Source organism: Tyto alba, unplaced genomic scaffold (genome assembly GCF_018691265.1).
Source record: "Tyto alba isolate M040663 unplaced genomic scaffold, T.alba_DEE_v4.0 Super-Scaffold_2, whole genome shotgun sequence".
Lineage (NCBI taxonomy): Eukaryota > Metazoa > Chordata > Aves > Strigiformes > Tytonidae > Tyto > Tyto alba.
In genome coordinates, this window is record NW_024881282.1 from 49965124 (window position 1) to 49992538 (window position 27415).

General features: G+C 42.2%; 1 protein-coding gene across 1 annotated transcript in view; it reads right to left on the minus strand.

Moving 5' to 3' along the window:
* Positions 1-24947, minus strand: part of TRHDE (thyrotropin releasing hormone degrading enzyme) — a 211814-nt gene extending 186867 nt beyond the window's left edge. The window contains exons 1-2 of the mRNA XM_042792960.1: positions 20730-24947; positions 15069-15342 (exon numbers count right to left, since the gene is read on the minus strand). Coding sequence (XP_042648894.1) covers positions 15069-15342; positions 20730-21550 — 1095 coding nt within the window. The 5' untranslated portion in view covers positions 21551-24947. The remainder of the gene's footprint in view (positions 1-15068; positions 15343-20729) is intronic.
* Positions 24948-27415: the final 2468 nt, after the last annotated feature.

Below are 27415 nucleotides of genomic sequence, written 5' to 3' on the forward strand. Positions count from 1 at the left end.
GCATTTCTCACAAACAGTGTAACACTGTGCCTATGCATAATAATTTGAAGCATGAATATTATTTGAAAATAACACAGAAAAGGTACTTTTATTATTTCTTTTGAGAAAATGAAATTTATAAGTTTGCCAAAATTATTTTTTATACTACTTTCAATTACAGCGTAACTCAGTCACGTAAATACTACTTTAACCTACAACCCTCTCTGGTAACTCTTTCACCACCCAGGAGTTCAGCTGCCTGCATGCCAAGGTCCAGCTTCGGTATTGCCTAGCTGTGTAACTACTGAAGAAGAGCTATGAGGAAGTCTGGAGGCAGATAAAAACATGATAGCTACAGAGGTTAAGATTATTGAGACATAATCATTGCTAGTTCGGGGAGTCAAGAAGAAAATACCAACACAAAGGTATAAAACCATAGAGGGAGGTTAGCTGGCCCACTAGGAACCGTCAGCTCCCATCATCACCACCACCAGTGTCATCAGAGCTGGCGGAAGATGTCAGCTCAGCAGCACTAAGGGTCTACTGAAAGGAGCCACACAGGACAATCCTTCCTCTGCAGCCAACGCCTGTCAGGCCAGCAAAGATTGTGAGCAATGGTGAGCACACCAACAGCAAGCCTAGTAGCTCATTAACTCTTACGTATCTTTTGTGCGTGTTATCAAACAAATAATTGCTTTACACTTTTAAAGTGAGTGTATCCTCTGCTTGCAAAATCTTTTTGTACCCAGACCAAACAAATCAAAGAGGGCTTCAAACAGGCCTTGCCTTGCCAACAACAAAATTCCATTACTGTCAAAGCCCATAACCAGACAGACACCAAACTTGTAAGTCACACTCATTCTTATGACTTTACAGAATCAGGATGTCTATTTCCTCTGCAATCAACTAATAACTAAGTCATTTATCTTTATATGAATACAAGAATAAAACACAAAAGGCATGTATTTTACTTAAAACAGTGTCTGGGGTTAGCCATACTGGGCAATTGTGCGTTGCCAAGCACTGATTTGATTTTCATTATACTACACTGACAGCAGAGCCATTTATCTTTTTTCAGCTCCCAGTCTCCTTTTATCTTTTTCTTACGCTTCTGTATTTTTCCTGTATCCTGCAGTGTTGCTGAATGCTGATGAGCAGAAAATGGTACAAAACCACAGACAGTCTCTTTCAGATGAAAAGTTCAGGTATGAAGGCGCAACTTTTTTCCATTTTGGAGTTCCCAAAGAAGCTGTATATTTGGCATTGTCCAGCTATATAAAGATCTGTTAAATACTTCACTAACTGTCCCTCTCTAGAATAGACAGACTTTCAAACAATGACATGATGTTTCTTTCACAATTCTAACGTGCTCTCTGTTAAGAAGAGAAATTATATTCCTGTCACTGCAGCCTTGGATGTTTTAACAAAAAATAAAATGACCACTGCAAAAACAGTTTTCTGCATATCAGAACCACAATTTTTACTTTTTTTTTTTTTTTTTTTGCATTCAACTTGTTAAATTTGTAGACTACTATCATTCCATAAAAATCAGTAAAAATGGAAATATAAATAAGAAAAAAAATCTACAATGTCCGTATTCTCTATTCACTTGTTAAGGCATGTATATTATCCCATTGTCAGAATTGTTTTCAGCAAGACTTTTCAGTAAAGTCCCATCAAAGTTTCCCACCACAAAACAGAACATGCAACTGCCATTTGCTTGATAGTCGTGAACTCTTCTGCCACACCAGCAGAGACATGCAATAAGGAATGTGTGCAGAACTGACATGGGCATATAAACAGAAAAATGGACAGTCTGTACAGAATTATTCAGAATAGTCATATGTACAAGATGCTGCAGGTGAATCTCATGACACTGAGTGGCTGGTTAGTAAAACAACAGATGCAATTCAACATCAGTAAGTGCAAAGAATCACAAATAGGGAAAAAGAACTGTAACTATATATACACAGTAATAGAGTCTAAATTAGCTGTAGCTCAGGGAAGAATTCTTGAAGTCACTGTGGACAGTCCTCTGAAAATGCCAGCTCAGTACCCAGCAGATATTCAGTAGGCAAACACAATGTTACAGCTGATTAAGGAAAGAATAAAAACCAAAACATTATTATGCCACAGAAGAAACTCGAGCATATAAACTTTGAGCACTGCAGGCAGATGTGGCACCACCTCTCTCTTTCTCTCAGTGTTTCAAAACAGGCACTGTGTAACTTAAAAGGCACACAGAAAGGTGATAAGAATAAGAAGAGATGGGAAGTGAATCCCATACAAGGAGAGATTAAGTACTTCTGAGTTCTGAAAAAGAACATCTAAACCATCTATATAATCAGGACTGGTACACAAGAAACGAATGAAGAACAACCAATCACTGATTGTCACAGCAAAATAAGAGGGCAGTCAGTGTAAATGTGGAATAAATGCATTTAAGTAAACGAGACACGTAAGTAAAATACAGATCTTATTGCCACCAATTGTCACAGAGAGCAAAGTGCAACAGCTTCCTACACGGATAATGTACATTCACAGAGAGCAGGTCCTTCGGCAGCTATTAAACCAGTGGCCCGTGTATAACTCCAGGTCAGGGTCATCAATAGCTGGAATCTAAGAGTAATACTCCACTGGTTGTTATCTCTAAACTGGTCTCCATACAGGATATGGTAAATATTTTCCTTTGCAACTGTCCTTACAATAAGCATGTGAGTTTTTTTAAAGACTAAAAAAAATACTTCTGTGTAATTTAACACGACTTGAAGGCCATCTCTGGCTGTGGGTCCCATGCACAGTGTGTCTTCCTAGTCGATAATACAGGGTTATTTTCTCCAACTACAGTGACCAACACCAGGAAATAACTGATAATGGGTTCTTAATAATCGGGAAGGTGAGGTACAAATAGAGAGATGGTAAAAACATCTTACTTTCTGAAGAGTCTCACTTGTAACTCACATATACCAAGCACATAGCATAAACTGTGACACCTTCATGAGTCAGAGAGTGGCAAAACAATTTCACAGACAGCTTCATATTGCTCTTACTCCACCATTATGATGGTATATCACTAAAAAGGACAGTCATGCATTTCCTCCTCCTCCCAGGTTAGGTCCATATACTAACCACACATTGGGTGAAATGGTTCAGTCAAAAAGTCAGTAAATTTCTTTGTTAGTTTCCCTTTGGATTATTGCAGTGAACAGGATCACCGTTGAGCCACAGATCACTACATCTGACAGAACTGATACAGCAGAAGTGTGCAGGCAAGGGCTACGGAGAGGGGGAACAACTGTTCAGTCGCAGCTCTCAGCTACACTGTGTTCCATACAATGCTAAACTGCAACCTGTGGTTCAGCAACCTTATTTGAACTTGATCAGCTGAATGACAAACACTGAAGTTGTGGACCTGAAAGACAGCAAGTCTGAAGTGACTAGACACCACAAAGCAGCCACTGAAGAAGAAAGAAATGGATATGAAAATCTGTGGTTAAGGGTTGGTAGGTAGGGGGGAGCTTGTACAAGTTCAGGTGACAGAGCTCAATAAATACAGAGAAGCACTTCAACTTGTAAATGTTTCTCGTAACTGTTACAGTAGTTCAACTTCCTGAAAACACCACAGCATCAGTAAATCTCTGCATTTGAGAGAAAGCATCTTTCAGGGCAGATAAATTCTGCAGGGAAATCAGTTTTGTTCTTTTCTGGACTTCTTATGTAGGTACTCCAAGGTATCATTGTACTGGTGAGTTCAATTAGGGAATAGACTGTATAATTAAATGTATTTAAATACTTTAAATGCTGCTAAAGCACATACGTACATACAAAACAGTACTCAGGATATTTCTTCTTAGCCATCAACCCCTGAATAACAGAACTATGAAACCAGGCAACTCTACACTACCAGCTGCACTATGATTCACTGATCCTTTTTATCCTCACAATACTTCATGGTAGTATAATCATTCCTAGCCATGTGTGACTCATCAAAGTATTTTGTAGTAAAGACAAATGTTATAATATGCCCTATTGTAACCATGCAAATTACAAATCTTCATTTCCATACCTAAATTATGCTTTCACTGAACTTTTTCTGCTGCTCAAGCAGCTCTCACATACAAGCATTTCAAAGTTGTTTCATAGCAAAGAGTCTTAACCTTTCTAAAAGGCTGCCTTCATTGCCTTTCACCTTCTCAAGCCTCTTCATGCTTTCTACATGACTGTTTTGAAGAGGTTTGCACTAGGTTCTTAACTCTAAACTACCACTGTATCTCCTCCGTATGTGTCACATGTTTCCTGTGGCCACAAGTTAATGTAACTTGACCTGGCAGACAAATCCTACAATACTTCCCACGGCAACTCTGAATGACCAGTCCTCAGTGGATCAGCACAAGCCAAGAGATACAGACATGCAAGGAAAAGTTCCAAACTTTCTTTTTCTACACCAAGACACTAGACTCCCAGTGAATTCATCTTTCTACTGTCTTGGGGCCTATTATCTTTAATATACTCATTGCCATCCCTGTCCACAACAGAAGTAATATTTTTAAGTAGAAAACTTCATAGATTCTACTCTATTTCTTAGTCCTCTGCATATTAAAACTTTTTTAACTGTGATCATCAGGGTCAACCGGAGACTGCAACGTAATTTTTAGAACTGCCTAAAATTCCAGTTCAGACCAAATGGGCTTGGCTCAAGAATAAACATTAATCAGCTCCAAGGAAAGTAATTGGGGTTTTTTCTAAACCAAACACAAAAAGGAAACACCACTCCATATTTCGTGGGTAAAACAGCAGATCACAATAAAGCATACTAAGAATCACAGCCCTCTGGAAAATCCTAACTAAACCTCAAACTGAGGAAGGCCTCAGATTCCAGAAGAAACCCATGCTATGTACTCCTTCAAATGAAACAAAAGGAATAGAGGAGATAATATACATTCCTTTCTCAACAGGAACTAGAATAGCAAGAGTTTTAAATTCAAGCACAAAGGCTAACATACACTTTATATGCATCACAGATGGATACTCTCTGTGCAAGTAGATGGACAAATATTTGCATGAATACAATTTGAGCATGGGATGATGGGAGGCTTCCAAATAAGAGCAGAAGGCTACTACTACTTTTGCTGATGCCTATCACAGAAAGGCAATATACTAAAAGTATTGTTGACTGAAATGTATCAGATATTCCCTGTGATTACTGTTGTCTTATTCTAAAACTCCATATTTAACATATTTTAAACATATAGAGTTGCTAAGGAATAAAAAACAAAGGTTAATGAAGAGAAAAAAAAAAAAAAAAAAAAAAAAAAACAAAAACAAGTTTGGGCATCACTCCCTTTCCATCACCTGAATCCAGTTAGCAGAACTTCAGTAAGATGAAGAGTATTATTGCTTTAGTCTGGGGGAAGTAAAAAAAAAAAAAAGCTCATGGTTGCTCTGATGCAGAGAAGTATATTTAGTATATTTTATGAATGCATATGCATTCATATATATGACTTTAAATGAAGCACTACATCTTATCATTCACTGACATCCCCACATACAGATCTAGGCTTCTATCTGAATTACTCAGGTCAGACAAAAAATACTTCAAACTTTCTCACCAGGTATAAATCTGTCTCCCTTTTTTCCCCCATGGTATTTAAAGGGTAACAATGACCTTACTCCAAAACAACGTTATCAAATTTTAAACATATAGGAACACTTTTCAGTGGAATGAAACACAGCATGATGTACTGTTGTTCAGCCACAGACTGTGATTTAATTAGCCAGAGGACTGGAGAACTACAAGAAACACGTATGTGGTATGAGAATGATTCAGTAGGTATACTTCTTTCTTTGAAATTATTCCACAGAAATCTACTTCCTTTCCTCCTCCACTCTTTATTGCCTTCTTCTTTTATCTCCACCACCTTTTACTCCCTTCTTCTTTTACCTTTATTAACTAAGGTTCTTCTTGTTGTCCTGAGGATATGAACTCTTAATTGAGGTTCCAAGCTCCTGTGACTATCAAACTATCCACGGCCCTCGGGAAAGGGAGGGGGAGAGGGAAGAAAGTATGAGTACCCTCAGAGGCACCCCCAGTGAATGCTAATAACCACCTTTTGCTTCTCATTCCCTCCCCCACCACAGTCATTTCAAAGAAAGTATTAGTCTTCTCATTCTGTCCCACACTGCCACACAGCTCCACTGCATGCTGTGAAACAAAACGCATCACTAAATATTTTCCAGGATAATCCACTGCGGGATAACTTTTTTTAGTACACTTTAGGTCATTTACCCTTCAAAGAGAAACATAATCTGCTTTCAAATTATGCTGTTCCAAATAAGAAGATAACAGGCTCAGTTCTCATCTCTGGCTGCTCTTGCTATGTCTCAACAGCACGCAGCAGCCAGAAAGCTGCCAGATAGGAGCAGGGGAGGATCTCCTAGGGGTACCATTCAGTGGAACCAGGCCAACACGGCTGGTTCTGTGCCACCTGTCCCCACTGCACGAGAGGGGACCCAGGGGACAGGGCCACGTGCTGGGCTCGAGCAGTTGGGCAATTGCAGCAGCCGCTACAAGATGGAATAAATTCAAGAATGAGACCACCATCTGCAAGGCAGTCGAGAGTCACCCTGGCTTTTCCCACAGCTACAGAGTTCACCCTGTGCAAACGACATCCTTGGAGAGTAGCGGAGAAGGACATGTGAGCCAGGTTGGGCCCTGGAAAAGCACATTTACACTATGAAGCTGTGCCATTCTGGCATCTGATTAAAAAAAAAAAAAAAGTCTTCAGAAGAGGTACCTGAAGTGTGAAAGCACCCCACTGGAAGAATGAAAGAGGCTTGTGAACCCTACAGACACCTTCACAGGAAAATCAAACAAACCGACTAGGTTCTCTACTGATACAAATGAGGGTAACAGCACAAACCACAGAGCCTTTCCTCTACTCCAAGCAGCAAAAAATACCAGGACAAAGGCAAAACTAAGATGGCATTTGTGCAGGTTTTTCAACATGGAACAACTCAGGTAAAGGAAAGCCTAAAAGGAGAATGCTAGAGACACTTGACTGTCTGAAAAGGAGGGGTTGGACTGGCAACGGTTATCAATCTCTAAATGAGTGGTTGCTTTCCCACCATTGGCTATCAAAACTGGAAACAAATAGGCTAAATTTCTTGTTTCTGTATGAAAAATATGATTAAAACTTACCTAAACCCTGATGGAGAGACTGGTCCATAAATAAATAAAAGTACACGTCACTCTCCTGCCTCGCGAATACTGTATCTGTCACTCTACTAGATGTCAACTAAGCCACCTGCCTCAGTAATCCATTTTCACTGTACAGAGCCCAGTTACTATGGTAGGCCTATGGGATAACACTGGTTTGACTGACAGATGTTCAGGCTGGTGCAGGAATGTGTTCACCTTTACGTTGTCCTGGGGTGAGACACCTCCTACAGATTATTTGGCACTTCATTTTTGCTTTTATAGCAAAAGCATGACCCTATGGAAACATGTTAATAGACTTGCTACTTCCTTGTATATCAGAAAGCAGAAATCATGTTGATGACAAGGACAGTGACCTTAACGAGTAAGTTAATGAAGTCAAATATGACAGCAGAACATGAGGCATAAGGACACACGAAAGAATGCAGTACAGAAAGCAGAGCACAGCTCGAGTGTTCAGCCTTCACTATGAGTTAGACTGTCACATACGTACTACTAAGCATATGCTCATTAGCACATGAAAGGAAAGGAAAGAGAATTTCCTTTTCCACCTCCCTCCTTCCCCTGACTGCAATGTGGGAAATGGGAGGAACTGCAAGGACTTCACACTCCTCTGAGCAAATGGCAGGGAAGGAGTGGAAAGTACTGAGTCTCAGACCTTTCTTTCTTCCTGTTAGCCAGAAGAGACCCCAGATGAAATAGCTGAACTGCTCTTGAAGGTACAGAATTGCAATTAGGATTCTGTTCTGACAACAATCAGGCCAGGAATCGCATGTTCTGCCTCTCTGCATCCTGTTATTGCAGGCAAGCCATAAACCTACAAAGTAGACACAAATTAAGAAAACTGCATTGGGCTTTTCAACAGTAGACTTGCTACTTCATACAAAGGTAAGTGCACCACTGCCACCAGACACTTCCAGGTGATCTTCCTAGCCAAAATGAAAACAAAACAATGTTCCCAAACTCAAGGCTTTCAACTCAGTAATATTATTTGCAGAGTGCAGCTGGGAGCTTATGTTAATAAAACAAATATTACATTTAAATACTGCATGTACTACAAGTGCTGACCAAGAGCATTTTTTAAAGGAGTAAGCACAATACATGTACAGTGTTTTCCAAGTGCATTCGACTTGCAAATTCAAACAGAAATCAATAACAATGGATTGCAAGTTTGCAATTTATGTTTTTAACAGATTCCCTGGCATATCCAGTTTAGCATGGATGCTGATCACATAGGTTTTTGTTTGTTTCTAGCATATTTTGTAGCTACAGCCTTTAAAAATTAATAAACTAGAAGTCATTATACAAACCTGAAACAGAATGGGTAAACAAATATTGATGTGGTGAATCTGAAAAAGCTACAATTTCTTTGGATTACTAATGTATTATGTTACAGTTTCCCACTTAACTAAAACAATTCACAGTAGTAAGCACTGAACTGAGTAAAAGGTACTTGTAGAACCAGCCTTTCTGTTGTTAACACAGAATAAATTTCATACAAGCAAAAGAAAGCACAAACACACCTATCCATGTTCATGTCTCTGTGTGTGCTTTTCTAGCTCAGTATAACCACATACCTCCCAAAGCATTCTTTGCAACATGCATTTTATTTTAACTGTTTGATGAAAGCTACTTTGGGGAAGGCAAGAGGGGGACATTTGTAATGAAGACCAAAAATGAAGGGCTATCACCGTACCACTATCAGAGCAGCATTCCAATACACATAAAGATTATACATGACAAATCTGCAATGAACCAGGCTTCAGAAATATGCCTGGTGCTTCCTTCATTAACTGCTGTTTATCAGATACATGTGTGGCCTCCCAGTGGTAAGTGACGGGCTAACAAAAACTACTTTTCAGGCATAGGTGGTCTTAGAAAGTAGAGCTCAACTCTGGACCTGGACTACATTTGGGTTACAGAGAAAGAAAACTTAATTTCAATTGAGGACTGATTCTACTTTTGATAACTAAATCATTCTGCTGTAACCAATCTGCTCACCCACAAAGAATTATCTGGTGTATAACTGCTTCAGTACTGATTAATAACCGATGGAAAGACTTCGCTGGCGGTTAATAACCAGCAGCTGAAAAGAGAGCCCAAGGAAGAGCCTCAGGCCTTTAACCCAGGTAGTCATTAACTGACAGAAAATGTCTGGTCCTGAGGTCATTACTGCTAATATATAAAAATATTAATACATTTTTCAAATATAGAATCATTTTCTAAAAGCTACACATTGAACTGCACAATGAGCGCAGCTTTTTAGAGAGAACTGATGTTTTTGCTTCTTTTTCTAGCAACTAACAAATGATGAAGCCCACTGGGGGAAAAGTTATTCTGAATAGCTGTTCAATCTGATTTTTTTTTTATTTTTTAGACTATTAATGATGAGGCTCCTCAGACTGATCACTGCACTGCAGATGAGGGAACGCGTAGTCCAGCCCTCCAGCACCTCATGGATTGCTAGAAGGACTACACTACCTCCAGTCGTCTTAAGGAAAAGCATAAAACCATGGTTCCATGGTGCTGGGACCTAAACTAACATGAGCTGTTGCACATGCACTGATTCTGATCTAAGTCTGTTTATGTGACTGTTCACTAGTCCTCCACGGGCAAAAATTATTTTTCACCTGTGCAGACTCAAACGACTATTACTACACAGAACCTATTTTTGAGACCACTCTGTCTTTGTGATCTCTAATTGCATCTTAGATAAAGTAATAACAAAACTAAAGTACAGCAATAAAGGTTAACGTTTAATATAACTGAAACAGAGACGTACCCAGTTGTAGAGGACTCCAAAATGTAATGGGCACGGATTCAGCCAGCCGGTGGAGGTCCTACCCTGAGCAGCTGACCAAGCTGTGGTCAGGCCCACACACTGCCAGTCCTGCAACATATGCTACAACCATTTTGGAACAGGAGCAGGAGTAGCAGAAGTGAAACCACGCAAAATTCTTCTTTCAGCACTGCCTTCCATCGGCACTCCTCTTCCCACTCACCACCACCCAGACAGATAGCCACGTCCTTTCATTGCTGCTCACTCCCATCTGGGTCTGGCACTACCTGAACTTGCTCTTCTAACCCCGGCACCCACAATTCCTCCTGATTCTACTTCTTTCCGCGCACTTTCTTTTTTTTAGCAGATTCTCCCTCTGACAAGAACTAAACATTTTGAAGCTGCCAGTTGGTGCTTTATTTCCATACCTATCTCCATACCCCATCCACAGCAATAGAAGAATGGTAGATGAATCTCCCTGAAACATCTCTTTCCAGCAATGCATTCTTCTCCACTGATACATCATGCTTTGTCCCTGAGCATTCACTCCTTCCACTAACTAAAAAAAGAAAGAATTAGCAGAAAAAAAAGGAATTAAAATAACTTATGAGACAGTGAGAAGGCATGCAGGACAGAGTTTCCATGTCCACCTGACAAAGGAATGAGAAACAGAGGATTTGGAGAACAGAACTACAACTAAACATGAAGTACAGTAAAAATAAATCCAGACAGGGGAAAAATAAAGTAACAATAGTAGGAAAAGGCCTGGTGGATTGAAAGAACAGATAAAAGACAACAATGAAGGAAAGAGACACAGAGATAAAGTGACAGATGTTGCAATCCAGCCAGCAATATTTTGCTTTTAAGAATTACAGACAAAGAACATATGTAAGAGGTATGATTAGGAAACACAACATATGAGTAGAAGCAAGCAAGCATGTGAATGTACGTGGAGTTTTCTGGATTATTGCGCTGTGCAAAGATTACTACATAGATCCCATGATTTTCACCCACTACAACTGGCACAACCGCTACAGACATATAATGAGCGGGCTTAGCTGATCTTAAGGGCATCCCTCCTCCCTCAATACAGCATTACCTCACGCAGCACCCTGGTAGAACTATACTGCTCCCTAGTCCGCAGAAGCATAGATGACTGCACCACAGCCCTTTCCACACAAATCAAGCCCCTGACCAAAGGCAAAGTCAGTTGCAGTGATTTCCTATAATTCCAGGTGAATTTGAACAATGTGTTACGTATCTGTAACGCATATAAAAAGTCAACTCTGTTTTTAAATTACCTGCTCTGGAAGGAATTCTGATCAGACCCATATGGACTAAAGAGTTATGCCAAGGATTGAACACATCCACTGAGCTGTGCTCCTAAAAAAGCATTGCTTGTCTTAATTCCCCTTTCCAAACTAATTTTAGTGTATGAAATATAGAACATCTTCATGTCTGCAAGAATTACATAGGATATATCAAAAATACTATTTTGATTGGCTACCTAAGCTTTCCAAATGTCAGTTTCTGTTTATATCTTGATTTGTATTGAATCTCACACTTAGGTTAAAATTAATTTTGAGGTCAATGTTATTCTTTGAGAAAAACTCAACAGATAACACTTAAGCATTTTTGAAGAACAAACCTGCTTTTAATCTCACTGTTTCTTCTCTTCCTTGGGGAGTTTATCTAGCCTTGACCTTTAACAAGACGGGTCAGCTGGAAGAGAGGTGAGGTTTTAATCATTAGCATGATGTCAAAATTTGAAAGGATAGCCCTTCCCACCCCAAATGTTTTGTGAACCAAAACCAGGTTCATGAAAGTGCCAAAACAAAAGTATATGCAGGCTGAAGTCTTTCAGGTGTCTACTGTATGTCTACAAAATAAATACAATATACATTGCATTCACTGAAGAAAGATTCCCCAATGCAAGAAATGGCCTATCAAGATGCTTCAATACGGAGGTTCAGTTAATTTTCCTAAACATGCATTCATTCTTTGAAGCAAACTTACTTGTATCATACATTTACATTCATTGCCGTGGATATGGGAGCAACTAAATTTTAGTGAAAAAGTGGCTTCATAGGAAACAGAGAAGTTTAGAACCACATGTGCCAAGATTCAGGTAATTTCAAATTCACTCAGTAGTATCCATGAACTCCTGGGATTGCAATACAAAAGACTCAAAAAAATGGATTATCTCAGCAATTCATCTGAATGAACACAGCTCTGAAGTGTTTGCCATGAGCTCATACCTTAAAAGATACTCTTTCAACAAAACTGAAAAACATTAAAGATGATCAGATCAAAAATGGACTGAAAAATAGCAACGTAGCTTTAACCAATAACTCTGTGTAAACTATGTTGTTATTCCTGGGCACTAATATGCCTCTGTGATAGGGTCACTGTAAAGAACAAGAGCTAAAACTCCAGACTAACCAACAATTTTATGGGATAAGAGACTATCTCAATCTGCGTAGGCTTTTATCTTCAAGTCTTTGCAAAGATTACCCACTGATTTGTGTAACTGTTGACAAAGTTCTGTATAGTAGTACATTCAAGGCAGTGAAGTATATGTATTTATGTCCTACATGCACTGAACCAACAGATTCAAGGGTAACTATCAGGCTCTAGTAGCCACAAATTCCTAACAAATTAATACTTGGATTTTTCTCTTCGGATTCCTCTTAAACCTAAAGTCTCGAGAACAGTTTTGCCAAACAGAAGAACAACAGAAAATTATCAATTATTGTCTATAAGACATGAGTATGCCTCTGTCTTCAGGGTATCAAACCCACTCAAGCAGTAAAAGTCTACAGCATGAGCTCCGAATAATACTACAAGAAAATGAGATTCTCCTCGAGTTAAAGAGGAAGTAGGCAGTATCTTTCAAATCAACGGTCCCGAGGTCCACCCCCCATGTTGCACATATTTGCTTATACTGTTGTCGGCAGCTACTGCTTGCAGCTGTTTCTCAGATGAGTCTAGGATATTTCAAAGTGAGATAACTGGATAGTATTATGTATGACAAACTTGCAAGTGTTACACTGTATTAGAGCACAAGCAACATGGAACTATACACCAAAAACTTCCATCTTACTAAAGCTAAAGGAGAATCTCAAGTAACCAGTGTTTTCTAAAGCTGAAAAATACCAGACCATTCTCAGTTTAAGATCAAATCCTTCAGCAGGTGGAAGTCATCAACTCACACCTGGATAGAAGTCTGTTTCAGTACTGGTTGATAGGGAGTAAGAAATGGCCTGATATCTCAGCTTGTTCTACTAGGCCAGTGAACACTCCTCTGACTATTACAACAGTCACAGGCAACCAACTCCGCATCCCAAGAGAAAACCCTGTTGTCCAGATAATTAATTTGCTAGTATCAATACTAAAAACCAAGCATCCACCTCTCCCTCCCCTTACTTCTTCACCCTGGCACTTGCAAATCCTTTTCTATATTAATTCAGCTCACTGAACTGACAAAGAAACAACCTGTCAAAAAAAAAAAAAAAAAAAAAAAAAAAAACAAACTCAGGCCCCCCTCCCCCCTAACAAAAAAACACTAGCAAACTCAAAGTCCTTCAGCCATTGCAGGTAACCACTGGGACTGCAAGCACATTCTCAGTAGTTCCCACATGCTTACACTTGTAGGTCAAAGCGCCTCAGAGAACCCCTTCCTAGCCATGCTTCCTCCTCCCCTTCCGTGGGGCCAGAGGGTAACGTCACAGTCTGCTGGCCACGGCACGAATGGGTTGGAAAGGAGTGAAAGACTCCCCCGTGTCCTACCCAGCTGTCCCAGAGAAAACAATTGTCCCAAAAAACCAATACTTATTTCCTGATAACTTCGGTGCAGGGATGCCAATGCAGAGGACTGTCCTGGGTCCACCCTCTCTCACCTACAGCAGACTTGAATCTGTACTGGGGCTCTGGCAGTCACACAAAAAGCTTCATCAGAGAACTGATTTGGTCAAAAACTCATCATATTTTAATTTATTTTTTCGGGAGAGTTTTCAGACAGATCATACAGCTGTACAGAGCTGAGGGCTGGCACAAGAAACACAAAGAAAACCTTCCGCTCAGAGAAGGTAGGATCAGCTCCCTCCACAGCAGGTCAATGATTGGGCTAGCCAGAAGTGGTTATGGAGGTGTTTCTTGACCTCATCAGCCACAGAAGAGAGGCCTGCAGTCCTTCCTCATGCCCCCAGGCTACAGCACAGTTATAGAACATTTGCAGAAGCATAAGGTAAACACCCTCTTTGTTCAGGCACACAGCTTAAACTGCAGCCCATCCCTCTGCTTCCAAAACTAGCTCTGCTTTGTTATTCACAGTAACTAAGAAGGGCTCCTTTGTATGTTCACCTGAAAAATCAAGATGACAGCACTGTGAAATACTGCATTAAGCTGACAGCATCTCATGTATGTTTTGGCTTGTTATACAGTTCTGAGCTTGATATTTGTAAACAAAAACAAAACTGACATAAAGGATTTTCTCTCTTTTTTTTTTTTCATGGCATAACTCCTGGAATCATGCCATATTTGGAAATAACAGCTGCAGAAAGTTAGTGCTTCCATCAACCTGGACCTCCACAGGGAGCTGGTAAGTTGTAAAGTTCTGCTCCTGAGCAAGAGATCTAAGATAGGAATTACTTATCAGTCACCTGAGCTAGCACACAGCACACCAAGGGACCTGTCAGTAGTGAAGGAAGGAGATTGCAAACTCTGACAGTATTACTGCTTTCTTTTAATAAATAGTCTCATGAACACTGCTATTGAAAAGGCTATGGGAAAAACAAGAGAAAACTTCCCAAGAAAATCAAAGTGAAGTGAAATGACATATTAAAAGCTTAAAGTATCATCAGACAATCATACCTACTAAGCTAATCAGTTACAAAAAGTATCAGACAAACGAAAAATGTTTGACAAACCTTCAGAAAAGGTCCCAAACAATACACACTATCGTTAAATAAACTGGCAAATTTTAGGAACGCTAATCAAGAAAATACTTTAAGTACTTGATGTTAAGATCTTTTACAAAAAGGGAAGGTTTTCAAAACAACAAAATGTATTTGATACAACATTAGAAATACTTACAACTACTCCACTCTTGGTGACAGTTTCCCGGTATGTAAAATTGCACACTGCCCAAGCTAGGTAATATGTGGACATGAGAGGGGTCTGTGAAAAGTGATCTGTAACCCATCCATCTTCTTCAAAAACAGAAGTTTCAACTGGCATGTTGGATAAAGATAAGTAAGTTGCTTGATGCCTGATGCTGATTTTGAAAGTGGCCTTGTAGATGGGCTCGTCAAAGCAAGGAAAGGCTTTTCTGGCATGAGTAGGAGAAAACTGTGTAACACCAAGAAACCTAGAAAAGAGGCAAACAAAAAAACAAAGAAATTACTATGTACCGCACCTGATTCACGGACATACCAAATAAGACATTGCTTGACTATTGTGGTTTAAGGAGCGGGGGGGAAAAAAAAAAAAAAAAAAAAAAAAAAAAAAAAAAAAAAAAAAAAACTGTACAAAGCATTCAGTGTTCATACTGCTTCATCACTTCCTTACCACTTGTACTGCAATGTAATTGACATAAAGTAACAGCCTTCAAATTTCCTACAAATTCGCAGACACCACACTGATGTTAAATAAATAATCCCTTGCCTTATACCAAAATTCAGGTTCTAGCAGCAGTTTTGTTCATCAATATGTGAAAAAAAGCTAGCCAATATTGGCTGTACGACACAAAACAAGTAAATCCTCAGTTCAAACCAGGATTTAACAGCCTTCAAGGAGTTCAGTCTGCCCAGAGACACGGACAGGGCACTTCAACTTTGGACGTGAGAACTTACGGTCACATAGTGCACTCAAGACAAGAGGGTCCTTGTTCTCCACTGCAGATTACTTCTGTACCGGTTGCATGTCGGTCTGAGACAAACACACTACTGTACAGCACTGCTGTGACCATGCAAGTCCAAAAAACCATTCTGTGAGCTTTGCGGAATTACAAATATAAGCAAACAATTAAACAAGTAGAGAGTAGTTCACCATTCTTCTACATGTGCTTTTCTTTTCTGGTTTATTTTATAGAGACCTGAAAATTTGACATTCTCAGTTAACGGGTCAAATTATGAAAAGATCTCTGAAGGAAGAAAAGATATTTATTATGACATTGTATAGAATGGAAGGCTTTAGTTTGACAGTAAAATCTGTTACCTGTTTTCTTTGGAACTCAAGAGGTTTTTAAACCAGATAGGAGAATAGTAACCTTCCTGGGTAGAAACTTATATTCATACATTTTGAGAAAGCCCATGTGCAGTGATCCCTTTGCAAAAACAAGAAGCTACACTTAAAAGGTTGAATTATGGAGTCTGATAAGAATATTTACTGGCGACATGCAGAATGAGAAGATGACTATGAGCCAACTACGCAACTGTAGAGGTAGCACATATGTAGGCTTTTTGAGCGGTATTGATTCATGTCTCGCTTTCCAAGGTTCCATTAGTGGAAATAACCATGCAATTTTAGATACCAGGTAAACATTTATCAGAATTTTAGAGGTTGACTAATCATCTGTTATTCCTCTAGGGGAAGAGGATGGGTGGATAGATTTGATATAATGAAAATGGTGGCAGCTATTATTAATCAGTCTAGAAGCATTATTCTGCAATATGACACACTAACGCCAATGGGGGAAAAAAAAAAAATACATAGCCCATAAGGAAAATAAAGTATCTAATTAACTTTTTCTAAAACTTCTTGAGTTTTATACATGTTTTGAAGCATTGATTTATAAAAAAACAATGAAGAAATAAACTTCTTGAAATGTTACACTTTTATCTTGCTGTAGCACATCCACACCTAATAGAACTAGATATATGCTTTCTGGTGAAATTATCACCTCTTTCCAATAAGGCTAATTTTTAAAACACTTGAGAACATTTTCCACCACCAAGGAAGTCACCATTGGTCTTTTGTCTAAAATAAAAAGCCTTCTTTGGCTAGTAATTATTGAAGGAATTAATCATATCGCATTTTTCTTGTCTCATTGTAAAACATGGATTACTAAAATTATAATTCTGCATAAAGTTGCTAAATACAAGGTAAAAAGTTGGTGCCAGGTATCCCAGTGTTAATCCAACAAAATTCCATATTATCAGCGGAGTTGCACTAGTGCAACAAAGCTAAATGACCCAATTAAATGAAGCAAAGCAACTTAATTTATATGCAAAGTATTTCAAATGGACCTGATTCTGCATTCCAGGCACACTCAAAACAGCTACAGACATCAAGAGAAGCTTCAAGTGAGCATGGAAAACTGTACCGGTCTGTTACTAATAAAGCAAGAATTATGAACTTTCCTCTGTAATTAACAATTTTAATGAGCTCAGACACACATGTGAATGCATACTTAGGGAATACTGTATATATTCTGACACCCTCTAAATAAGGAAAGGGGGTTTTTCCCCCATTTCTTTCAGATCCTAACAGTAGTCTTTTAATACTTATGTTTTAGGCCACTGAAACAATCCCTTCACCAGACTAATAGAACCTGATAAACTCTGCATCTTCTGTATTCTCAGATATCCACATCCACGTAACTGGGCAAACACTGGGCAGTCAATATTTCATACTAAAAATACATCAACTACCAATAGCAGTGATATTTATAACATGTGCATTACTATCAAACATCGATTTGCTTGTTGTGCCATAAAGCAAAACAAACAAGAAGTTAAAAACTGCTTCCCAAAGACTAAAACCTTACACATATTTAAAAAAAAGAACAAAACATTGTCTGTGTTTACCTATTTCTCTCCATGTTAGGAGGTAAAACTTCTACAGCATGCCAAAAGCGAAGAGGATTTCATCCATCTCTCTACACACCTCTCTGGGCACTGACATTTTTATCTCCGATTCCCCAAAATATCACCATAAAAAGTTGTACTTCTGGGAATGACAGCCTTGCAGCCTGTCTTCTCAGCATACCCACGGCAGTAATTTGCAGGTGTTTTAATTCCACCTCATCTATTAAAGGAAGACATGTGTTTCCTCAACAACCTATCTATTTTGACATCTTAGTTGTTATAAGATGGAAGAATATGTCTGTTTGTTTTGTCTGATGTAAGAATTATTTTTTCGTTTTCATTTATGCCAAAGTTTGATGTTCATTTAAATTATGCGTGCATATTCTTATGGCACTCTACAGTTGCTGTTTATTAAATGTCTGTTGATTACTGCCAGAAAATTCTGGCACATAATGCAAAGGAAATTTGTAGCATATCACTTGCATTTTATATTTCAATTAAAATAGCAAAGATTGCAGTAAGAAAATAAATACTTTTATGCAGCTATCAACATTTCAGGCTGATTTATGACTTTCACCTGTGAAGACCACAGAAAGTGAACAAACTTTAGGAAAAAAAATTATAAAGTGAAGGCATTACTATGTTTGTGAAGCCTCACAATTTGCCAGAGTTATTCACTTCTCATGTACCACAAAAGTGAAAAATTATGGTTTAGACCCTTTTACAGCAACCGCTGCTCCAACAAGTTTGCTGTATTTTAATCGAATATAAAGATGTCAAAAAGCTAAAGCCCTGCTGGAACATCAAGGTCTCTCAGAGCACGAGAGAAACCTGTCTGTCTCTCATAGTAGAAGCCATCTATGTTTAAGGACTAGAAATGCTTATATGTATTACATTAAAAACGGGTTATTAATCAAAATGCAAATTGCTACACTGCAAGAGCACGCTCTGAACAAAGAAGTGCCTTGGTTTAGAATGTGTGTTATTTACTTTATACTATAAATGAGTTGTTAAGCCTGTGACAGTTGAAAAGGAAAAACATTACTTCTATTAAACACCTGAAACTATAACCACGCATTGATTACAGTTTTAAAAGCAACATTTTACTGAAAGAAACAAGTGAGCTGCTGTAATGAAAGAAGTGCCACCAATTTTAATATAACAATGCTACCTTACACAAGGTAAGGGTCTTGCCCGATATGACTATATTCGAATGCATTAAAAACAACGCAACTTGTATCACAAAAGTTACACAAAGACTACTGGGAAACACATTTTACCATCACCTTCCACCCTGTGTCTTACGCTATCTTGATGATTCAAAAAGTGAATAGGCCTTTTTTTGTTGTTGTTTTTAAAATCATAACTGGGGCATCGGTATTGAAGTGCAGTACAGTAACTTTGGAGAAATGTCACTGCCACACCTCTTTGACACTTCAATTATTCCTACACAAAGTCTAAATACACAAGAATAATAACTACTTAAATAATTTCATGGGTTTGTAAAGTGAATTATACCCCCTGCTGTTAACAGTATTTTGTTTTCTGCTTTGCCCATTTCCATACAGGTCTGCAAGAACTCCCGATTACCCCAGCCATTCACCACTCCATGATAAAAGGCATTTTATCCGCATCTTTTTCTACAACTATACTTTTTCAAATTTCCATTTTATTTCACTGCAATGACAAATCACACTAACTTAATTTCAATCTCATTTGTCATTCTAACATTGGGCTGTTTAAAATTGTCAGTAATAATAATGATGAAAATATGTTTTAATACAAGGGCTGTTGATTTAATTGAGTCAGGAAGCACTCTTTTTTCTGTGTGACTTGTGTTTTTGCCCAGTTGCTCCAACTAGAAACTCTTTGCTTCACTTTGCAGTACCAAGCAGTAAGGTTCAGGAAGAGAAAACTTGTCACTGCACAGATGTTTCATGAAAGGACAGCTTAAAAAGAATCTAATTCTAAAAAGATAAACCATGCCAGAACTATCAAGATGCCCACCCCATCTTTTTTTTTTTTTTTTTTTTTTCCTATTACAAAGCTTGATTGTGGTTTGAGGAGAAAACTACTTCTAAGGAAGAAAAAAAAAAAAAAAAACAAAACACAACAAACTCTAACTGCCTAAACTGAGGCCTCCACAGTGACCCTGCCTACTGTAACAAGGACCTCGATGGGGACCCAGGGGCTACAATAACAAGAGTAAACACAGCTCAAAATCGAATCTTGTTTGCGAGAAAACAGTGAAAAGTGCCCAGGTTTGCCCTGTCACGGGGTGTAAATCAGCAGCGGTCCAGCTGCAGCAGGTGGCGTAAACGCATTCACCTGATGGGAAATCACATCCCACCACTTTTTTTTTTTTTTTTTTTTTTTCCCCCCCCTTCAAATAACGAAACACAAACAGAACAGTAGGGAAGTTCCGTTCGTGACCCGCCACGACGGGACACCCGGTAACCGGACACAGCGGGGGCGGTGACTAAATAATCGGGTCCGCAGGCTCCGTTCCGTGGCTCTCCCGGCCGCCGCGGAGCGGGCGGTGGGTATCGCCCGCCTCCCCCTCTCCCCTTGGAAGCCTACCCGTTACCACCGTCCGCGCCCAAACCGCGCCGGGGCACCCCCCCTTCCCCCGGCGGCAGCCCCCCGCCTGCCCCCACACACCCCTCCCGCAGCCGCTCCGCCGACCCCGGGGCGGAGCGGAACGGGGTAGGACTCGCGGCCCCGCCAGAGCCTCCGCAGCTCCGCCTTTCCCAGGGACCGGGACCGGGACCGGGGGGGGCGAGGCCCGGCCTGCGCTCACCGAGCGCGGAGCCCGCGGCCTCCCCCTCCTGGCGGCGCCGCGGCCCGCCGGGTCCTAGCGCCGCCCCGCCCGCCCGCCCGAAGTTCGGCGCGGGGGCCCGCCAACTTCGGCCCGAGTTGCGTTGAGGCGGCGCGGCCGCTCCGCTACCTTCTCTCGCCGTGGAGGACGTAGGAGCTGCGGAAGAAGCCCAGCAGCTCGTTCTCGATGAGGGCGTTGTAGATGATCTTGAGGTTGTAACTCCTCTGCACCTCCAGGCTGCGGTTGAGGACGACGACGAAGACCTGGGTCTGCGGGTAGAGGAAGGAGCGGGCCACCCGCACGCCGCCGGCCAGCTTGTCCTCGGCTACGCGGACCGCCTCGATGTGCATGCGGTGGGCGTGCAGCACGATGTAGCGGCTGGCGTTGCGCACCTCCAGCTGCACGTTCACCTCCCCGCTGAAGGTGAAGTTCTCCATGAAGGCGCTCAGCATCAGGTTGTAGTGCAGCGGCCGCAGGTGCCGCGGCAGCCGCGGCCGGGCCCAGGGCGGCAGCTCCCGCCGCCGCTGCCACTCCTCCTCCTCCCGTTCCTCCGCCGCTTCCCCGCCCCGCGCCGCCGCCTCCTCCTCCTCCTCCTCCGGCCGGCCGGGGGGCTGCCCCGCGCCGGGAGGCTGCCGGGCCGCCCCGGGGAAGCTCCCGTTGCCGCCGGCCCGCGGCGGGCCGTCGGCGGCGGCGCCGCACTCCTCGAAGCGCACGCTGAGCAGCACGGCGATCATGGTCACCGCCAGCAGCGCCAGGATGGAAACGGCGAAGCCCAGCACCAGGCGCTTGTGCACGGCGATGTGCCGCTCCGTGGTGCGGGGTCTCGGCCCCGCCGCCTCGGCCCAGGGGCCCGGCGGCAGCCCCCGGCTGCCGTTCCGCAGGGCGGCCTCCTCCTCGATCATCATGGGGGTGACGGGCGGGCGCTTCTCCCGCTTCTCCTCCAGGGCCATCACGGCAGCGCCGCCTCCGCCTCCCGCGGGGCCGCCGCCCCCCGAGGGGGCCCCGAAAGCATGGGAGGCTCCGAGGCGTGGGGGGGGGGAGAGGGGGGACGCCCTCGGCCCGGGGCGGGGTGGGAGGGGGGGGCCGCGCCGCGCCGCCTCTCACTCCCTGACGAGCCGCATCACCCTGGCTGCCGGCAGCCCCGCCGGGGAGCGGCCCCTGGGCGGGGGGACGGGACGGGACGGGATCGGGCAGGAGCCGGCGGGCGCTCCCCGCCGCTCAGGCAACTTGTGCGGCTTCTGCGGGGCACTTCAGCACATGCCGCCGAGCGCACCTCGGCGCCGAGGGGGAGGGCTCTGTCGCCCCGGTCCGCCCCCCCCCCCGCCGCTAGCGCTGCCGCCCGCAGGGAGCTCTCCGCTCCCCGGGGCCGGGGTCGGGCTCCGCGCCCGGCCCCGGCAGCGCCCGAGCCATCCGCGCCCCGCGCAGGTGGGGCCGCCCCCGCGGGGCTCGTCCGGCACCGGAGGCGGCGGCACCGGACAACGGCGCCGGGCCGGGCCCGTCCTTCTCCTCCTCCTCCCGGCGGGGCTAGCTCCGGAGAGTCACTCCTCGCGGCTCCTCTCTTATTTTGTCTTTCTTGCCTCCTGCAGGTACAGAGCGGTCTCCCAGCCGGCTCGGGCAGAGGCGGCTATATATAGGCACCGGGGAGAGGCGAGGGATGGGAAGGGGGGAGAGGCGGGCAAGCCCCGCCGCCCCTCGGCTTCAGCGGCGGCTCCGGCTGCCGGCGGTGACGGCGGCGCCCCGGGGGAGCGGGCGGGGGCGGGAGGCGGGGGCGATGCGGGGACGAGGGAGGCTTTTCTCCGGTGTGTCACACGCGGCGGCTCCGGGGGGGGGAGGTCGCTGAGGCGGCGGCTGGAGCCCTCGGGCGGTGCGAGAGCGGGAGCCCGGCCGCGCCGGGGACGGAGCGGCTGCCCGGCTCTGCAAAGCCGGCGAGCCGCGGGACTTGCCCGGGGTGGTTCGCGGGTGAGGGTGCCCGCCACATAAATACTGAACGCCGGCACTGTGTCATATTTATAGAGAGTTAATAAAGAGCCGCCGACTACGCGTTCGGACGACAATAGCGCTGTCATACTAGTGCGGGGATGGAGCCGGAAAAAAAAAAAAAAAAGAAAAAAAAAAAAAAGGATAAATACTCCTACTTAAATCGATAGGATTAATATGCCGAGAAAAATCGCTCCCTGAGTGCTGGCTGGGACTTTCCGAAATCCCCCTGCCCTTCCTCTGCAGCCCCAGGACAGCCTTCTCGCTCCTGCCCTCGCTGGACAGACCCCGCTTCTCAGCTGGAGGGATTTAAGGACGTGTTTGTTAAATGCTGCCTGGAGTCTTACACCAACACGGGGCTTGAGTAGTCCTAGGGGTGAAGCCCCACCTGGAAAACCGAATTACTGAATCTGAACCCATTGTTTCCACCTGCCCCCAAACTTTTGCACATAAGCACTGCAGAAACACAGAACTGATACACACAGTGAGGATCTAGAACAATGTCTGAACGCATCCCTGTTCCCCTTATTTTGATTGTATACTTCAAAAACTATCTCTGTTCATTTTCAGTTTTGAAGCTCCTTAGCTCCAATCTTGTAAGCAGTTGCAAATGTGTTTATCCACAGCATTCAGTCCTGTGGAATCTACGGGAATATAGACTCTATGTCAAGTTAAATGTGTACGTAATGATTTGCACAATAAGATCCTTACTTTCCATGGTTAAGAAAAAAAGAAGAAAAAAAAAGTCCTACACTTCTTTCGTAAGCAAAGCAAATCTTCAGAGTTTCATGAGATGTGATGTATTGGCCATTTTACTTCCCAAAGGAATGCCTGATCTCTGTTTTCCCTGAATCTACTATATCTTCTAGAAATGTTATCTGACTCTGTATGCTGTTGCAGAATATGAATGATCATTTACTGACACTCAGTTTAGTCTAAGGAATGCCAGTTTAAGGAATTTACCAGTTTCCTTACATATTCCTTAAATTTCCTTATGTATTCCTATATAAGGATTATATATAGGTCTGCCTTCCCTGGAAAGAATTGAGCCTTTGTTTTTATCTTGCAGTACAGTCTAACAAAGGCTTGTAATCCTAGCTAGTCTTAATTATAACTATGGTGATACACTTGCTAATTGTCTTTGTATGTCCTAGAAGGACTAAGATTTTGCTCCATAACTAGCATTCCCACATACTCACTGCAGTGTTATTTGGCTGCCCACCTGTTATAACAGGCCAAAGAACAGAAACATTTTATTATCTGAAGATAGCCTTCATTATTTGTTGAATGAAATTTGAGACAGAAAGGTAGAAAACTATTGCTATGTGATTTGGGAGGGGAAAAAAAAAAAAAAAAAAAAAAAAAAAAAAAAGAAACAAACTGACACTAAAATAACATCCAAAGCTACAGGTTTAAAATGTCAGTTGCTATATGTTTCATTAAACCCTTTAAGAGCAGGCACCAAAAGAAGTGCCTGAGTGTTTGTAAGATTTTGTATGCAGGCTGTCAGTATCACACATTAGTAAAACAGGCAGTGTTTCCCTCTATCTCTTTCTGCAATGGTTTTTAAGTTACGTTTGTTCCCATCAGCAGCACGGGGAGACATTCAGGCAAAGATGTGCTTCAAGAGTAGAAGTAGCCTGGAATACAGGAGAACAGTTTGAGTGTCATTTAACAATTATTTTTAATTTTTAATCCATCTTTTTCATTAAATATAATTGAATAGTTACAAGTTTCACAGGTTAATGTTTTTGTGAAGCCTTCTCAAAAAAGTGGTGAGTGCCAGGCAGTTGGGTTAACCAGCTCTGCCACTTTTAAAGAGGGATGTACAGCTGCATGTGACAGCACAGGAGCATCATTCTGGCCTTCTCAATATACAAATAACAAATACATAACTCTCCAGGCTAAGATCTTTCAAAACCAGCTGAGGGAGTCAGTCACACAACTCAGCTTTGACAATGTTAGTCTATAAATTGAAGGGTCAGTATCAGAGAGGGTATGTAAAAGATTTAAGGTGCATGCTAGTAAGAAGCCATGAGGCTAATTCCTTTTAAGCCAGGTTGAAATAGCACAGTCAAAATACTGGAGCAAGGCATGAGTGACGGGAGTTAAGGCTGTTTATAATTCACCTCCAACTTTGGTCCCATTACTCAAACAAACCATCAGGAGGTTTGCAGCCCCCCTCTGCCCCTCCTTGGGTTTCTTGTCAGTCTGGAGACTTACGATAAGAAGGGACTGCTATGTACTGTGTTATATGGCTCATGTGACTCAACTCATTCATCATTCTAAAGCTGCGCTTTACTAGATTAACCTCTTCTTCATATTAGTAATAATGGTTTTCTAAAATGTAGCTTGACCAGGTACAGGTCAAGGAAGGTATTAACTTATTAATTTGTTCTCAAATGCTACTCTCTGCGAGTAGTTCTGTGTACAGATGGTTATAGCCATTTTGATGAGAAATTACAAAGTCATGGAGCTCCCAAAAAACAATTTGTGTACATCTGGGAAAAATTCTTGTTTTTTTAATTTGTCCACAGTTATAAGCCGAGACATGGATTTCGTGAGTGTTGCCTCTGAGTCTTGGAACTCCTTTGGTCTTTCTGCAAAGTCTTTGGAAAATAAATCACATCATGGATCATTTTTTCAGCAAAATTCTGATAATGACTCCCAGTTGTTCAAAACTTCCCCTAGGCCATCAACATCTTGTATGCAATCTCATTTTATGAGCTTATAGGGTAGGGTTTCAGTTACTCATACAAAATAAAAGAGCGTGTCTCACCTTAACTGAATTGCTATAGAGATGGCCCTCCCTAGACAAGTATCAGAAGAAACATGGATAAACTTCAGACAGCATAGTTTCCAATTCTATACCAGCTTATAGTGTGGCCAGCAAAGAGCTGATGAGGGATCCCCATAAAGCTGTGGTTTATGTTACGTTAAGATTGTGTACAAACACCCCTCAGTATTCACACTGGTGCTTTACAGTCTTCAGAGAAAAGCTCTATAAGTGAGCAACCTTACTGCATATCATGCAGCTGGGCACAGTTCGACCAAACAGGGGATCAGCACACTACAGTTTTTCAAGGCTGCCTAACTTTTTCTGCTTTTTAACCTGAATGATCCATCCTTCGTTCATCCGGGTATATCAAAGGTTTGCAGACAGACTTTAGCACACTGACCCCACTCCCACAAAAAACCCTGTGGTAAAGGACTCAGAAAATGTCCTTCTATGCAAAGTCCAGAAACAACTGGAATTTATACAGGGAAGAATTAGAGGGGAAAATGACGGCATCAGCCCACATCAGTCAGTGCTCCACTGACCCTTTCAGCCTCAGTCAGGCATTTCTGTGGTCATAGCTGGATTCTCCTTGCGTACTTCAAGGATACCCATAGCTCCTAATCCCTTCTGTTTAAGTGCTAAAACAGACTACACTTCATAGCCTACTAACGTGTTGGTCAAAACACATCAATAAAGGGACCTCTCAAAATATTATAAACTATCCACTTCCCACAGATCCAGCTCCCACGTGTCTGTGAGTTACAAGACCAAGTCTGGGATGACTGAGGGATGACTGTTTCCAAGATACAAGAGGTTGACAGAGAAGCAAAGAGGAAATTAGCAGCCTATCGTCCGTTGGCTTTCCAAGTTATGACTAATTCCCCAAAGAAGTGCCACTGCCTAACAGGGGACCGTTGTGTCCTCTTGTGGCTCGCAAGTGGGCCAAAGGGGGTGGATTGGGACAGTGGTCCTACCTTTAGTGGTTGTTGGGTTGGGTTTGTTTGTTTTTTTTTTTTCTTCCAGAAGACATTTTCAGTAACATGTCAGGTTTAACATATGGCGCTGGGGAATACACCTTCTGTTTAGTTTAAAATTTGCTGCTAAGAAAAATGCTAAGGGAAAGACTTTCTAATTAAAAGCCGAAACAGCCAAAACACTGGGTTGTAAAACAAGCTGACACACAGTGATTTGTGCTGGCTTAAACATACCAAGAAAAGGAACTTTCCTTCCATCGTTCTCCTCTGCTCCTTCACCCTCATGTCACCTGTATAAATTATTTTTTTTTCTTACTTGAAACCAGTGGTATTAAGCACTATTTATGTTTAGTTTATAATTAGAGATGTCCAGATAACTAGATGCAGCTTCATCTTGGACAAGTTTTATATTTCCTTTTATAAAGGAACAGACATAAGAGGGAGGGGCACGGTGCTGCGCTGTGCTGTGGGTAATACCCTATGTAATGGGAAGCTGGAAGTCTGCCACAGGACAGACAGGCTCCCTAGTAATTTGGATCCTTCTCTTCCTCCCTCCTTTCTCTCTTACCATCATCTCTTGCTTTTCGGTCACCTCCTGAGTTGGAAGGAACATCTGAGGAGGCATCAGTGGAGCGTTGCCTGTGTACCAGCAGGCCCCAGTGACCACCCGCTGCTTCCCATTTACCCTGTGCATTGAAATCATACCATCGCCATCCTTTGCTGTGGAATTTTCTTTTGTTTTATTTCAGTCCTCTTAAAACTACTCAATACTACCCTACTAAATCATAACACATTTTTTCCCCAAAAGCCAATACTTTCTATCTCAAGTTTTAGGATAAAAATATCTACTTTCATATGAGAATTAAATATTTTACATTTCCAAATTAGGTGGCTGAGAGGTATTATTTTCCCCAGATGTTCTGTTTTCATATTTATCCACATCTATTCAGTGACTGATTTTTTCTTTTTCTTCCTTTCATTTCTTTTTCTTCATTTCAGCAGCAATTTAAGAAGGAAAACAAGTGTCCTCATTCTCCACTAGCAAGTTTTAGTTAAAGTATATTTCAATTTCTTTACAAATGTTT